The following is a 17,362-nucleotide window of genomic DNA, read 5'->3' as shown; positions in this document are numbered from 1 at the left end:
TTACACATAAGGTTTTGTCATGCTTTTTCGCCCAGCGTCCCTGTTGCCCTGTCTCTTTTTGACTTTAAGAATAGAGAACCCAAATTATGCAGTGTGTATTTATAGAACATTAAGTTCTCCACATTCTTGACTTGAATGACTGGGGACGTTGATAGACATCGTTAGCACATTCATGTCTAAAAACTAAGGATAACCAACCACTTTTAGCAGCAATAACATAAAGTAATCTTTTCTATATGACTTTATCGGTCCCTCACATCACTGTGGAGAAATTTGGCAAGATATCAATAATAAATAATTAAATGCAGAGTGGTTTGTAAACACGTAGTGAGTGAAAATAGATGAGTGAAGAAGAAGTTTTAAGCCTACAGGTAGAGAGTGTTTCTGTCTCTGAACCTGAACTGGGAGCAGAAGTCTCTGCCTCTCATTCTACTTTTCAATACCCTAGCAACAGCAAGTTGCTAGGGTATGTGAGTGAAGTGCTCTAATGGGGTGATACGGTCCCAATTTACTAAGATAAGGTCTTAAGGTCTTATAAGCTGGGGCTTGATCATTCAAGACTTGTAAATGATGAGCAGGATTTTAAATTTGATTCTGGATTTAAGAGAAAAGCCGGTATAGGAGAAATCTGCTCTCTCTTTCTAGTGCCTGATAGTATTCTTGGTGCAGCATTTTGGATCAGCTGAAGGACCTTCTGTCTTCCTTCTGATGATACTGCCTAAGGGAAGCATGTATAATGTAAACAGAATTTGCCCTAGCACTGAACTCCATAATTAACCTCAGCTTGTGAAGAGGACTCTCCATTTACATGAACAAACTGGTGTCTGTTAGATACCTACAGCATGCTCCAATCTCTGTAATTAAATATTATGGTCAGCAGTTAAGTGGTTCCTTCCCCCCTTCTCTTAGCTTGAGTCTTTGTGACTTTTAAGGAATATAAGGAGTTAAGAGATCAGCAAGATCTGCTGAAGTAAACAAATTAAGGGATTTAAAAACATATAATAAAATCTTAAAATCAGTCCAAAACCATTCAGAGAGACCAGTAAAGGGTGAGCAGTGGCATTTTAGAGCATTTGAAGGCGTGAAAGAGAAGTGTCATGTCTTCAGTCCTGTTCCTGTTAATGTTTAACAGAATTTAAGGTCATCCAGTCTTCAATGTGACTGAGACATTTTCACAATAGTTTTAGTGAAGTGTCATTATTTTCTTTCAGGGGCAGGTAGATTTGGGAATCATCAGCAAAACAGTGGAAATAGATGCTCAAGTGCAAGTTACCAAGGCAACAATTGAGAATCCTGTGGTCACCTGTGTCAAATCAGAATCAGAATCAGAATCAGAAAGGGGTTTATTGCCAAATGTTGAGCAGGTTTACAACATTAGGAAATTGCTGCGGTGCTTCAGTGCAAACATAGTGTCATAAATTGCGCTTAAATAGACATGGAAAAATAAAAGTAAGAATAAGAATTAAAAGTGCTACGTAGAAAGATATATACATGATATATACATGAGTGCAGGTGGTGATCAGTGCCAAACATGGAATGATGCAGTGAACACAGCGTAGGGTCATGTGTTAGTGGTGGGAACATTCATATGGTTATTGTTCATGTGTCCAACAGCAGAGGGGAAGAAACTGTTCTTATGGCGAGAGGTTCTGGTGCGAATGGACTGGAGCCTCCTGCCTGAGGGGAGCAGGTCAAACAGACTGTGTCCAGGGTGAGAAGGGTCAGCTGAGATCCGAGCTGCATGCCCCAGTGTCCTGGAGGTGTACAGGTCCTGCAGAGATGGGAGTCTGCAGCCAATCATCTTCTCAGCAGAGCGCACAACACGCTGCAGTCTCTGTTTGTCCCTGACAGTGGCTCCAGCGTACCACACGGTGATGGAGGAGGTGAGGATGGACTCGATGATTGCGGTGTAGAATTGCATCATCGTCCGTGTTGGCAGGTTGAATTTCTTCAGCTGCCTCAGGAAGTACATCCTCTGCTGGGCTTTCTTGATGACGGAGGTGATGGTGGGCTCCCACTTCAGGTCCTGGGTGATGGTGGTACCCAGGAAGCGGAATGAGTCCACAGAGGTGATGGGGGTGTCAGTCAGGATGATGGGGGGGAGTGGGGCTGTGTGCTTCCTGAAGTCCACAATAATCTCCACTGTCTTCTGGGCATTCAGCACCAGGTTGTTGTGGCTGCACCAGGACACCAGACGTTCATCTTTTGAAACCAAAAGATGAAAAAAGAATTAAAATAAACGAGTCATTAAAAACTAACCTAAGAACAGATTATTTGCTGTGAAAATCCTTCAAACAAACTTGCAATACCTCAATAATCCCACAAATGTCTGGTAAGAACAGGAGCTGACAAAGAACCGCTTTATTTGAAATAAAAGGGAGATTAAAGATTGGGTGAAAATTTTAATCTACTGAGATGACTTTTTGTATTCAGAGGACGCACCAATGCTTGTCTAAAATAAGAAATTACCAAACCAGAAACTAGATTTCTGTTTATGATTAACTGAATACAAGGGCTGATTGTGTTCCTCCCTCAATAAACCACCAGAACAATATGGGAAGGACAGTTTTCTTAAGGTAGGGGGACACATTCAAATCTGCTAAACACTACAGAGCCGATAACAACAACAGGCAAGATGTTTGCAATAATCCACACAAAAGTGGAGAAATTTACATCCAAAGGACCAGGACGTCCTCCTGAAATGTTGGGGTTTATAACAAAGGTGACAGCCTCAGGTGGTATAAATGCACTGCAAAAATAGGAAAGACTCTGTTTACTGCCAGCATTATTATTATTAGGGCCTCTATTTATAGTGAAAGCTAAATTAACTATAAACTTTAGAATTCAAAAATTGCATTTTGCGGCCTACAGTGGCATACTGGCTAAATGTTTACTCCCTGTGAATAAACCATGTTTCTTATAGCTGAACAAGTGAACTGCATGTTCACTTCTTAAGCTATAAGGTACCTGTTAATGTACATGACGTAGTTTAATTGTGATAGTAAGTGTTTGTGGGTGTAGCTGTCTGTTAATGTCTAGGTCACTGCTCTGTCTGTTTCTACCTACTCTCATCCCGGGAACAACTAGAAAGTATTTTTGCATCTGTTCACACAGTTGTGCAGTTAGGGAGTAGTTGTATGAGATTCCAAGAGATTCCTATGACTTCATTTAAAAGTATGTATGATGTCAACTTCAACAAATTATTAAATTATTACATTTACTTATATTATTAATGATTATAGGGTCCCTTGGGGGCAATGTTCCCTCTAAGCTGCGCACTGCTGGCTCACTCTCTGCACACAGAAAATCTGCGTTGCGCACAAAAAAAAAAAAAAAATCTAACCTGAATTGAAATGAAAATAAATCCGTTAACAATTCTGTTCTGCAGTGTTAGTCAGTGACTGGCTGCTCCCGTATGGGATTAGAACGATGCCACCTTATCCCACAGTCCAGCCAATGATGCGATTCACATTCGTATATACGCAGCTGATCAACGTGGTTGACAGGCTAAGGACAGCGTCCTTATGTGCCCACACCGGTGTTTTAGCAAAGCGGCTGATGTGGAGTGAAGCCACGTTAATGACAACGTGTACAACCATTGGAGATGTGAGCAGGACAGACGGAACAACTGACGGGAAAAGTGTGGACTTTATACCAGTTTTTAAATTGTGTTGATCGGCCACGTAAAACCAGAGTTATGATAAAAATATCTGCAGTGTTTGGTTTTCTTCCTGAATACTGTCGTTGTTTATATTTACTGCGGGAAGAAACGGGAAGAAACGGTAAAAACGGCGTTTTATAAGGAAAACGCTCGAAAGCCTGTGAGCAAAACAGCCCCCCTCCCCCAGCCTTTCCTATTGGTGGAAAAATGCACCATGTCGACCAATCAAAAAATGATATGGCAACATGGCATTTAGTTGTTCAGGAAGGGGAAGTTTTAGGAGTGACGGCGTGTTTTGAGAGATTTGCGACATTTAGCGCAAATCTTGTGTAGTTAGTGTGTAGTTAGTGTGTAGTGTAGTCAATAGTTGTGTTGTGTGTGTCAGAACAATGAGGCGACTGCTGAGTGTTACAGGTGTTACAGCAGTGATACATCTGCTGCTGTCAGGCCTGCAGGTATCAGGCTGTTGTTCTCCTTCATCTCATAGTGGACAGAAATTATTTTTTGGAGTGGCACAAATAATTTGTGTGGGATCAGATTTGATGCAGAACAGCTGATTGTTCTGTAAATAGTTTGAAATGTTTATTTTAAAAACGCCTTGGCTGCATTTTTAGGTAAACAGCTGCAAAAAACTTTGTTTGCATAACTCAGTTACTTTTTTGAAGAAGTAACTATATAATTAATTGCCCAACATTGGTCATTATAAATATATATTTACTGTATTTTGCAGACAGAGTTACAGACTCTCTCCCAGACCTCAGACTCATAATACAGTCAGAGCTTTATAAAAAAAAAAAAAAAAAAAAAAAAAGAGTTGTGTTTTCAAAATTGAAGTTCAAGTTATTTTTTCTTCCAATAGTGTTAACATGCTGCACAGGTCATGAACAAGATTTTAAATTTTCATTGTAAGTGGGCTAAAGCAGTTAATTAAAAGTAGTCTAACATAAACGCTGTAATTTGATTATTTTAATAAACATGTAACTTGGATGCTGGCGTGACCACAGTGCACACGTCTGCTGTTGCTCACAGTGGTCCAAGGGACGCTCAGGGAGTTTGTGTGTTCAGACACGTGAAACATTACAGGGAACGTTGCTTGGGGGTTGCATCAAGAAGGGTGTTCAGCGTAAAACTAGCAAAGTAAACATGTAGAGCTGCTGTGGCAGCCCAAAGCCATGAATGCCAAAGCCACTGTTACATTTAATATACACCACGGCGATGAGTAGCTTCTGTATGGGAAGAAAATGTGACATAAAATGTGAACACAAATAGAAGCACACAGCATTGGAATGAATGTTCAGTCTTTGATGATTTTTTTGACAATTTGAATTTCTTTCTGTGTGTATTACAGAGCAGTCTGCAGTTTACTCCCTGGGGTTTAAGCACATCTTTAGAAGAGCAGGTGGCAGAGCTGAAGGTGGATTGTGAAGTCAAATCATCAGATTCCACTGATCTGGATGCCAGCCAACTCATTTCAGGTAAAATTCAGGGCAGGGATAGCTCAGTAGGTAGAGTGGTGGCCCCATGGTTCGAATCCACTGAACAGCTACCCTGAGGTACCCCTGAGTAAGGTACCGTCCCTACACACTGCTCACCGGGCGCCCAATAGCTGCCCACTGCTTCACTGAGTGAATTTCCCCAATAAAGGGGATCAATAAAGTATACATTATTACATTGAAAGGCTCACAAATCTCTATTATATGATCCAGAACTGGAAACTAAGATTGAAAAATACAATCATTTGTGTAAGTTTTAAAATCATTTATTTATTTTCATTTATTGACAGTTTAGGAGTGAAGAATAGACAGAAAAGAGAGGGCGGGAAAGACATGCAGCAAAGGGTCACAGGTCAAATTCAAACTGGGGCATTATGGAATTATGGCTACATTTTTCCATGTGTTTGAATTACTTTGTATTTGTGTGTAGATTACTCACAAAAGCATGCATTTGTGAGTAATTTAGATCTGTCATGGGAGCATGAAATTCTATTAATGTCAAAAGTTCCACACGGGAAAGAAATCAACAGCACATTGTGCTAATTCAACAAGTGTAGAGCTCAACAGCTACGCGTGCAAACAAGCCATGTTGCATGCAACAGTGTCTGCTTTGTGAACACTGCAACAGATGCACACTCCTGCAGTAACTCCCTGCTCTTGAAGCTGAATCCTGCACGCACCAATCAACTGAATTTAGACTTTTCGGACAGCAGTGCCCAAACGAAGAAAAACCTCTAGTTTACCATTAAAGTAATCCAGTAACAGCTGTCAGCATTTCCACTGCTACACAGAAAACAATACGTGTTGACAGTTAATTTGGCTAACTTCATTTTCCAAAATGTAAAGAAATATAGTTTCTAACAGAGCTCAATGTTGCTGCCACAAACTGAGGTACACTGGTCCATCAAGTGACCAATCACATTAATACCCCGCTTCCTTTGGGCTCCGCCCTTCAAACACTTAAAGGTCAGTTTTTTCCAATGAGCATCTCCAAAACTGCAGCTCTTGTGGGACTGTTTACCAGTACTGACACCTCAGTAACAGTAATAGTGGTGATCCAGTGACAGCGACAGCCAAGGCTCATTGATGCATGTGGGGAACAATGGCTGGGCCGTGTGCTTTGATCCAACACACAACGTACAGTAGCTCACATTGCAGAAAAAAGTTCATGCTGGTTCTGATAGAAAGGTGTCAGAATCACAGTGCATCACAGATGTTTGCTGTTTTGGCAGCAACACGGGGACCAACACAACATAATTGGCAGCTGGTCATTAGGCCTAATCTGTGTAAGTACCACAGTTTACTTTTAACAAAGACAGAATGATTTTACAGGTCTTCGTTTGTTATATGTATGAGACTAGTAGACTCACAACCATGACTGGAAAATAGATGCGAAGAGAATTACTAGTGTGCAAAAGCATAATCAGTAATATCAATAGCAATCTAAGAATATGCTATAATCTCACACCATCCTCTTCAACTAAGCCAAAAACAGATATTGTAGTGGAGGTATCAGAAATACACAGCATTATGGCACTGATTCCTTCTTTAGCACTATGGTCACCCTGGTGTGTCGGCCAGAACACCACTGAAGGCCAAATTGTCCCAGAGTACAGAAGAAACAGCTTGAGGTTTGGTTTGAGGCACTTTATTCTCACGACTCAGTTCCTGTGGCTCTAAACACGGGTGTGCGTGTGTGGTTTGTTATTATTCACGCACACATCACATCCCATCGACAAATCCACCTCTCGTCCGACACTAAACTGGCCACCTTACTAACTGGATGACGTCACCTGACGGTGGGCTGGCTCAAACTAACAGAAGGTTAAACATTAAATGAACAGTATATAAACTTACAAACACCTGTATAAGAACTCAAATAGAATTATCCTTTGAACTTGGGGCCTTTTATACAGATATAGTCTTGCTAAATAAACAAAAAAATACAAAAAAAACAAAAAACACACACACACACACACACACACACACACACACACACACACCCATTAACGACTCAGTCCAGAAGGACTGAACGGGGTCACCGTATCACAAAACAAATTGACATCAACAGGTTTGCAGGCGTTTTGGACAAATGGCAGGGTCAGGAAATAATATTTTTCAGAAAAAACTACCTGATTTCGTCAGTGGAGGAGATATGACCGAGTAAAACCCTGAAAAAGTAAAATTTAATTCATAAGGAAAATGTATACACATATGTATAAAAATGACTTTATTTCCCAATTTAAACATGTAGTACAACTCTTAAAATGTGTCTTAATTACTAGTAAACTAGTAAAACACACAGGAAGAGCCCATTTTCATATTCATGTTGACCTTCAGAGTGTTTCCCTGGCTGCCACCTTGTAACATCCTTTGCTTCCCACTCCACTGTATTAGCCAGTAAACACTAATTAGTGCTTTGAACTGATGCATAATACAACCCAAATTATTTCAGCCATCTTGGGTGCCACTGTCAGAAGAAATGGACGATATGGTAAATGATCATTTGACACACCTCAGCTTTAAACAGGTGATTTCACTCCATTTTAGTCTTTAAAACTGGAGATTTTGCTGTGTGATTTTTGTTATTCTTAAAGTGACACTAGAGAGTGTCTATATGAGTCCACTCCTCTGAGTGTTAAATGAACACTTTTGATAGTGTTATATTTTTAAAAGTAACCTAGTCAGTTTTGAAGATTAACAATGACTAACACTGAGCAGTGTTGATTTTCTAACACTGGAACATAACTCAAAATGTTAGAAATATTCCAGTGTTTGAAAATCAGTACTGGAGATTTTGCTGTGTAGGAGAAAGATTTGTAGTAAACAAAAATTGACAAATTTTAGAATTACATATGCCACATTCATTGTGTTTGGGTTTTTTTGCTTGTTGTTTCAGTACAGTGCAGTGGAATAAGCAAAACTGATTAAGTCTAAACAGTAGTAAAGTTCAGCTACAGTTAGCTGGATCATACCTACAGTTGCTTGCAAGGGTATTCGGCCCCCTTGAACTTTCCCACATTTTGTCACATTACAGCCACAAACATCAATCAATGTTAAGACCAACACAAAGTGGTGCACACGTGAGAAGTGGAACGAAAATCATACATGATTCCAAACATTTTTTACAAATAAATAACTGCAAAGTGGGGTGTGCGTAATTATTCAGCCCCCTGAGTCGATACTTTGTAGAACCACCTTTTGCTGCAGTTCCAGCTGCCAGTCTTTTAGGGTCTGTCTCTACCAGCTTTGCACATCTACAGACTGAAATCTTTGCCCATTCTTCTTTGAAACAGCTCCAGCTCAGTCAGATTAGATGGACAGCGTTTGTGAACAGCAGTTTTCAGATCTTGCCACAGATTCTCGATTGGATTTAGATCTGGACTTTGACTGGGCCAGTCTAACACATGGATATGTTTTGTTTTAAACCATCCCATTGTTGCCCTGGCTTTATGTTTAGGGTCGTTGTCCTGCTGGAAGCTGAACCTCCGCCCCAGTCTCAAGTCTTTTGCAGACTCCAACAGGTTTTCTTCCAAGACTGCCCTGTATTTGGCTCCATCCATCTTCCCATCAACTCTGACCAGCTTCCCTGTCCCTGCTGAAGAGAAGCCCCCCCAGAGCATGATGCTGCCACCACCATATCTGACAGTGGGGATGGTGTGTTCAGAGTGATGTGCAGTGTTAGTTTTCCACACATAGCGTTTTGCATTTTGGCCAAAAAGTTCCATGGTGGTCTCATCTGACCAGAGCAGCTTCCTCCACATGTTTGCTGTGTCCCCCACATGGCTTGTGGCAAACTGCAAACGGGACTTCTTCTGGTTTTCTGTTAACAATGGCTTTCTTCTTGCCACTCTTCCATAAAGGCCAACTTTGTGCAGTGCACGACTAATAGTTGTCCTGTGGACAGATTCCCCCACCTGAGCTGTAGATCTCTGCAGCTCGTCCAGAGTCACCATGGGCCTCTTGGCTGCATTTCTGATCAGCTCCTTGTTCGGCCTGTGAGTTTAGGTGGACGGCCTTGTCTTGGTAGGTTTACAGTTGTGCCATACTCCTTCCATTTCTGAATGATGGCTTGAACAGTGCTCCGTGGATGTTCAAGGCTTGGGAAATCTTTTTGTAGCCAATAACTTTATCCCTGACCTGTCTGGTGTGTTCTTTGAACTTCATGGTGTTGTTGCTCCCAATATTCTCTCAGACAACCTCTGAGGCCGTCACAGAGCAGCTGTATTTGTACTGACATTAGATTACACACAGGTGCACTCTGTTTAGTCATTAGCACTCATCAGGCAACGTCTATGTGCAACTGACTGCACTCAGACCAAAGGGGGCTGAATAATTACGCACACCCCACTTTGCAGTTATTTATTTGTAACAAATGTTTGGAATCATGTCTGATTTTCGTTCCACTTCTCACGTGTGCACCACTTTGTGTTGGTCTTTCACCTGGAATTCCAATAACATTGATTCATGTTTGTGGCTGTAATGTGACAAAATGTGGGAAAGTTCAAGGGGGCCGAATACTTTTGCAAGCCACTGTATATTCATAGTGCTTACAGAAAGCTAGTATGCATTCACTTCATTTACTTGACAAAGATAAGCCACAGGGATGTGCAGTCATGCTGTGTTCTCCTATGCAGGGGCACAATTACATACATTTACCAGTGATTCCCAAACTTTTTTGGTTAAGCCCCCCTTTGTTTTACAAGAGCAATCTTATTGTTTACATGAGATGAATTTCTACAATGGCAGATAGAGCCAAAATACTGTTATTGTTAATCTGACTATCTGCAGGTTTTACAGGCTTACATACACACACGCAGTTACTGTCCCTCCATTTACAAAAGCAGAGGCGTCATGGTGTGATTATTTTACGTGTAGTTGTTTTTTCCTGTGTAATAATATTCAACATTTCTATTAATACATTTTTCAAAAATGCCTCTCTGTGCAAAATGGTTTCAAAAACATAAACAGCTGTGGGATCCTGTTTGTCTGTGATTTGAACCGGGGGAACAAATTATGGCAGGATCAGCCTGATGTTATTTGTATCCCACTGTAACTTTACTGTATACAGAGCTAACATCTCCAAAATGTCAGGTGTAGTTAGTCATTACAAAAAGTGTTTGTGAACTAAAAATGTGGGGTACTGTTTGTCCGTGAGTTTGAGAGCCCAGCGCTGCTCCCGACGCAGGAAAAACTAATTCTGTGGCAGAGACCTACAGTGGGGCAAAAAAGTATTTAGTCAGCCACCGATTGTGCAAGTTCCCCCACTTAAAATGATGACAGAGGTCAGTAATTTGCACCAGAGGTACACTTCAACTGTGAGAGACAGAATGTGAAAAAAAAAATCCATGAATTCACATGGTAGGATTTGTAAAGAATTTATTGGTAAATCAGGGTGGAAAATAAGTATTTGGTTACCTCAAACAAGGAAAATCTCTGGCTCTCACAGACCTGTAACGTCTTCTGTAAGAAGCTTTTCTGTCCCCCACTCGTTACCTGTATGAATGGCACCTGTTTGAACTCATCATCTGTATAAAAGACACCTGTCCACAGCCTCAAACAGTCAGACTCCAAACTCCGCCATGGCCAAGACCAAAGAGCTCTCGAAAGACACCAGGAAAAGTATTGTAGACCTGCACCAGACTGGGAAGAGTGAATCTACAATAGGCAAGCAGCTTGGTGTGAAAAAATCAACTGTGGGAGCAATCATCAGAAAATGGAAGACATACAAGACCACTGATAATCTCCCTCGATCTGGGGCTCCACGCAAGATCTCATCCCGTGGGGTCAAAATGATCATGAGAACGGTGAGCAAAGATCCCAGAACCACACGGGGGGACCTGGTGAATGACCTGCAGAGAGCTGGGACCAAAGTAACAAAGGTCACCATCAGTAACACACTACAACGGCAGGGAATCAAATCCCGCAGTGCCAGACGTGTTCCGCTGCTGAAGCCAGTGCATGTCCAGGCCTGTCTGAAGTTTGCCAGAGAGCACATGGATGATACAGCAGAGGATTGGGAGAATGTCATGTGGTCAGATGAAACCAAAGTAGAACTTTTTGGTATAAACTCAACTCGTCGTGTTTGGAGGAAGAAGAATACTGAGTTGCATCCCAAGAACACCATACCTACTGTGAAGCATGGGGGTGGAAACATCATGCTATGGGGCTGTTTTTCTGCCAAGGGGGCAGGACGACTGATCCGTGTTAAGGACAGAATGAATGGGGCCATGTATCGTGAGATTTTGAGCCAAAACCTCCTTCCATCAGTGAGAACTTTGAAGATGAAACGAGGCTGGGTCTTCCAACATGACAATGATCCAAAACACACCGCCCGGGCAACAAAGGAGTGGCTCCGTAAGAAGCATTTGAAAGTCCTGGAGTGGCCTAGCCAGTCTCCAGACCTCAACCCCATAGAAAATCTGTGGCGGGAGTTGAAAGTCCGTGTTGCTCGGCGACTGCCCCAAAACATCACTGCTCTCGAGAAGATCTGCATGGAGGAATGGGCCAAAATACCAGCTACTGTGTGTGCAAACCTGGTAAAGACCTATAGTAAACGTTTGACCTCTGTTATTGCCAACAAAGGTTATGTTACAAAGTATTGAGTTGTATTTTTGTTATTGACCAAATACTTATTTTCCACCCTGATTTACCAATAAATTCTTTACAAATCCTACCATGTGGATTCATGGATTTTTTTTTCACATTCTGTCTCTCACAGTTGAAGTGTACCTCTGGTGCAAATTACTGACCTCTGTCATCATTTTAGGTGGGGGAACTTGCACAATCGGTGGCTGACTAAATACTTTTTTGCCCCACTGTACCTCGGCACTTGTGCAGGTGAAGCCAAAGGGAAGATATGCTTCACCATATTTTCTAGTCTTTGGCTTGGAAGGAAGTTGTTTGTAAACAAATTTGGCGATGCTTCATCTCCTGCTTTGCGTTTGTGTGGGAGCCCCGTCAAAAACCTGTCCATTACGCTAGCAGTGTCCAAACATTCTTTCTTTGTTTTGTTTTTTTCTTTTCATACTGTGCCCCCGCCTGCAATGGCGCTGTGCCCCGCCTAGGGGGCGCGCCCCACACTTTGGGAACCTCTGCATTAATCTATAATTGATCAATATATTTGTTGGTGTGTATGATGGAGGAAGGACGAGCTATCCACAGGAAGCATTTTGAAAAAAAAATGACCAGGCTTGTGAAGTTGAACAGCTCTAGTTGTTCAGGTTTTTATTTATGGATTTGTAAAATCGATTTACATACATTCAGATTGTTTTGTATTTGTCATCGGACTGAAGCACAAGTTTGCAAGTATTCAAAATGACTCACAAATCATTGCATTTGTAAATCTTAGCTTGTGTTTGTGGATCATGTCATACACATTTGTGAGCCCTTTCAGATAAGTTTAACCCCATAGTGATGAAGAAATTTATTCCTAGAAACTGGTGGACTGTTGTTAAAAGGAGAACACGGCCCTGTCCCATTTGTCGAGTGTTGCTGCCATCAACTTCAAAATGACCTCTTTTCTATTTTCTATTATGAATAAACTATAGATTTATAAGATTCTGTTTTTAATTTACATTTGACATACATGCCAACTTTTCTTAGAACTGTAATTGTATCATATTTTCATAAGCAGTTCAGTTTCACATCTATAACATAGAGCGACAGACAGTAGCCGATGTTTTATCGGTTTTCTAATAATTCCACTCTTGTGGAAAGGTGCCTTTTTCAAGTTACTGCACATAAAAGGTGTCATATCCTAGGTCTAACCCTAGCCTTTCTTGACACCTGAAAATTTAGCTTATGGCTGTAAAATAAAGACAAAACATTGGTGTAGACATGTTTAATGGTTATCACACTGACGTTTTATTTTAAATCCTTGCAGTTTAAGCACATGGAAGAGTCTAGGCATATTATTCCTCTAATAAGGTTAATAGATTATTGAGTGAAAACTACTGTATTGTTTGTGTATCAATTATAAGTGTCACACTGGTCCATAGTTTTTCATTTTTATCTGCAATGGTCAAGATTCATAATTACAGGTAAATGTTCATTAAAGTGAGAACTGACATCAGAATGATCATATGTATTACCTCTGCTTTTTATTTTTGTTAGGGAAAGCCCGTGTAGCCAAGGAAAATGGATCTTCTGAAATGAATTGCTACCCCGTGACCTCATGTTCCCTCTCAGCCCCCGAGGGGAGTGGTGAGAAAGAGACAAAAAAAACATACATGTCCACCCTGACAAGACATGCCATCGTTACCGGTGCTTTAGGGAAATTGAAAGAAGTTGACCCCAGTCTGTATGATTATCAACAAACCCAAAAGGTTGAGACTTACATATTTGGAGTGATTCAACGACGAACTCTACCCACACGGCCCTCAAAGCCTCGTACGAGCCTGGCACATGATGCCCGAGTTGTTAATGTGGTAAGGCAGAGTAGTTTATGCCAAAAGGATGAACAACATTTACCAAAACAGGAGTTGGCTCAAGAGATCATTGCACCCTCCCAGTGGTCAGAAGGAATTGCTTCAGAGGCTGGCCTTAACCTAGATCAGGAGCAATACCTTAGGATAGGGCCTACTGAAGATCCCCCACTCCCATATCATCTTCAGCAAAAGGGGCTTTATACCAAACCCAGGCAAGCCTCCATGACGCTGCTTGACTATCCACATGGTAAAGATGTCCAACCAGACTCCAGCACTACTGAGCCTGACTTATCCCAACGTCTCCCCAAGTACCAGTCGCCTCCAGCAGCAGCAGCAGCAGCAAAGTCTACTCAACCATCTTCTCCCGAAGATCATCTGGTCAGTGCCGAGTATATTCCGGGTCAGCCTTGTCGGACCTCCAACCGAGCTTATGCACATCACCACACCAACCACCACAAAGGTCCTGGGGTGTCCAAATCCAACCGATGTGCATATTCTCCAGAAAGACTCTATCATCAGGAGCAGCAACCCACGGCTTTTCATATCCAACCCCCAAGGTACAGAGGAGGCCCAAAGAAATGTCGATCAAATGAAGACAGAGGTGGTGCCAGCAGAAAGCCAGGGAAGAAGGCGTGCAGGTCTCAGTCAGAGAATAGCTTACAAAGGTTTCCAGAGCGCAAGTTTAATACAGTCGAGAAGGATGGTAGTGGAAGTGGGAACGCTGGAAGGGGAAGCCGCGGTAATCAACCCAGAAGCAAAAAGCAGCAACAAAGTAGCGGTAGCTACAGGCGCTCGCTGTCCACTTTGGAGCTCAGCCAAGATGAAGCTGATCAGCCACCTGTGACAATACCTGTGCAAAGCAACCAAAACTGCTGTCTTAGGCGCACACGTAAACCCCGTCCTACACACGCATCATATGCTTACCCCACAACCTCGCACCATTTCCACCATCATCAGCACATGGAGTTTCAGTTGGAAAGGGACCAAACGCAACTGTGTCAGGCCACCGATGATTATTCTCACGCAGGTCAGGTAGAGTCTGAGTCGAGCATGAGTGAGGCTGACTCTCCAGATTCCAGCTCATTGTCCAGTGATTCAGATGAAAGTGGTGGTCTGGTTTGGCCACAGCAATTACCCCCAAGACTTTCCCTCCCATCAACACTTGCTCCATCTGGAGCACCTCTGCAGCCTAAGGCTTTTGTCAAGATAAAGGCCTCACATGCACTTAAAAAGAAGATCTTGCGCTTCCGTACTGGTTCACTGAAAGTAATGACCACTGTATGAAGTGAAACGAATGCCAAAGTGAAGTAACATGAGATGCAGTCCTTGAGTTTATGTACAGTGATGACATATTACATGGAAATGCTAATGAACTGATTTTGGACATGAATGGGTTTTAGTCTCAACAAGCAATGAAGGAAATGGCTGTCACTCTATGCATCTCCAATCTCTGTTTCAAAAGTAAGATGTAGAAATGACATTTTCCATGATAGTAGAAGTCTTAAATAGATGACTCACGCTAAAAAAGTCCTTGTCTTTGTTCAGATAAGTCCTGAAACACTGTCACGCATGCACATGTATATCATATTCCAAACCATGTATATCTTCACTTGAACTACCCTGACACAAATGAAAACGATAAGGGGCCTAATGTTAGACCAAGACTTTTGTTTGGGACTTGGTTGTATAAATCACAACACTACAGACTGTGTGTCTGTAGTGTGAAATTCATTTCACAACACTACTCCTCTTAACCCTTGTATGGTGTTCGGGTCTGTGAGACCCGTGTTCAGTTTTTTTCAAAAGAAAAATTAAACAATTAATTATTTTTTCACGTGTAAATGTGTGTTGTGTCTTTCCACTCACTCCACTTGATTATAACTGATTTATTTATAACATTTTATATAAAAGAAAAACGAGAAGCACATTAATTCATAAATGTGATCTAACAAAGGTAAAGGGAAAAAATTAACCATGTTTCCTGTTCATATGTCTTGTAATTGGGATGAAGTAAACATCTGTTGAGTAATTTAACATAAAATTGTTTGATAGTGTTAATTTGGAAAGCCAAAACTCTAGCGGGTCCACCAGACCCATGAACACTGGCTGAGTAACAAAAATACGAACACCACACAAGGGTTAAGGCACAACATACCAACAAGGTTTCACTAGAAACCAAGTTTCAAAGGTTTTGGTGAGCTTGCTGTCTGAATGTGCCTACTTTTACTCACCCAAAATGGTGCTATGTGTAAATCAAAAGCACTTATGAGCAGAGCTTAAGTACATTAATATTAATTTGTTTTATTTAATATATTTGCATTGTTTAGTATGTCGTATGAAAGTAAGTCATTCATTTATAGGTATGTAGATGAGCACAGGCTAGTAGAACGACTGCAGCATTTAAATAAAGTCATTGCCAATCGTATTTAAATGTATTTGGCAAATAACTTGACCCCAGTTCAGTCACAGAGAGATGGCAGACTGATAGTAGACCAGTGACTCTGTCTTTATTGCCTGTTTATCATTTTACACATTTACAATCATTTTTAACATTAAGTTTTGTTGCTATCTTCAACCACTGTGTGACTCTGATGTCTCTGATATCTAAGGCTTAATATTCTCTTTCAAGTGTGTAATGTCAACTTTACAAAATTAAGGATGCAATAAGTTGGACAAGGGATTTAAAAATAGCAGATTATTTGAAATCAATCACCATAAAAATGAAATAATAAATGCTTCTATTGTGACAATGACTCAGCACACACACAGGCAGCTTTGCAGGGTGAGTGTCCATTTATTCACAATGTTTACAACACCACAGCACTGAGCACACTCATGTCTCCAGTCCCAGCAGGCTACTCAAACGGGGTGATTGCTCAGACAATCAGTCCCAGCTGCCCTGGAAAACTGAGCTTTCTGGTAACGTTAAATCAAACCGTGCTCTTTTCCCAAACTTAGCCAAATATCTTTGGTGCCTATGAGTAACCAAACAAAGGTCAGCTGCTCTCTTCAAAGCAATTTTGTGATCAAGACAGGAATAAAGTAAAAAAGGTGTGGTTATTATTTTATGTTCTTTGCCTTACCAAACAAAGTGCCTTTAGGTGGCTGCTATATAAATAAAATTGAATTGAACTGATATTTGTGTGTGTGTGTGTGTGTGTGTGTGTGTGTGTGTGTGTGTGTGTGTGTGTGTGTGTGTGTGTGTGTGTGTGTGTGTGTGACCAAAGGGGGATTTCTATGGGCTGGGCTGTTTTATGACTTTAGGATTTAGCTGTTTCAGTTAACTGAAGGGGAGAGGAGAAAACATGTCAACACAGCAGCAAAAGAAAAACTTGCAGCCACATTTGAAAATATTTAACACTGAGTCAGAAACCAGTCGATTTCAGCTTTTTTGTGCTATGCTACAGTCCGTTTATAGCTTTTTCTCCATTCCTTCATTCCTCCATCTGGTAGTAGTTAGAAACAGAACCCTCCCTTCTGGCCAAGAACCGAGAGTATTTCCTGCTTAGTTGGTGGTGGGACAGAGAGGCATAGAGCCTGCAGAGGAAACCCCAGAGAGAGAAACAGAGGCACAGTTAGAGCGTGGGAGGAGGGTGAACGAAGGCCTCATGCACATACATCTGGCTTTCATTACCCAGACAGAGAAGGTGATGGTAAGTGAGGGCAGACAGACAGAGGGCTTGTATATGTGCCACTTTTGGAGATACTGTACATTTCTCTCTTATTTTGATGTTTTTCTGACTTTCACTAAGTTTATCTACATTTCAAAAGCTTGGAAC

At 41.4% G+C, this 17,362-nt stretch overlaps 1 protein-coding gene across 1 annotated transcript in view; it reads left to right on the top strand.

The window, feature by feature from the left end:
- Window positions 1-15,411, top strand: part of LOC146660085 (uncharacterized) — a 30,107-nt gene extending 14,696 nt beyond the window's left edge. Inside the window, exons 2-3 of the mRNA XM_085419765.1 lie at window positions 5,010-5,136; window positions 13,270-15,411. Of these exons, the coding sequence (XP_085275891.1) occupies window positions 5,010-5,136; window positions 13,270-14,867 (1,725 nt within the window). The 3' untranslated portion in view covers window positions 14,868-15,411. The remainder of the gene's footprint in view (window positions 1-5,009; window positions 5,137-13,269) is intronic.
- The last annotated feature ends 1,951 nt before the right edge of the window (window positions 15,412-17,362 follow it).

The sequence above is a fragment of the Rhamphochromis longiceps genome, linkage group LG10 (genome assembly GCF_057381845.1).
Source record: "Rhamphochromis longiceps isolate RC_006_pf linkage group LG10, R_longiceps_female_GT1.1, whole genome shotgun sequence".
In the NCBI taxonomy this organism is placed as follows: Eukaryota; Metazoa; Chordata; class Actinopteri; order Cichliformes; family Cichlidae; genus Rhamphochromis; species Rhamphochromis longiceps.
The sequence above is the reverse complement of the archived record's forward strand: the minus strand, read 5'-3'. Positions and strand labels throughout refer to the sequence as shown.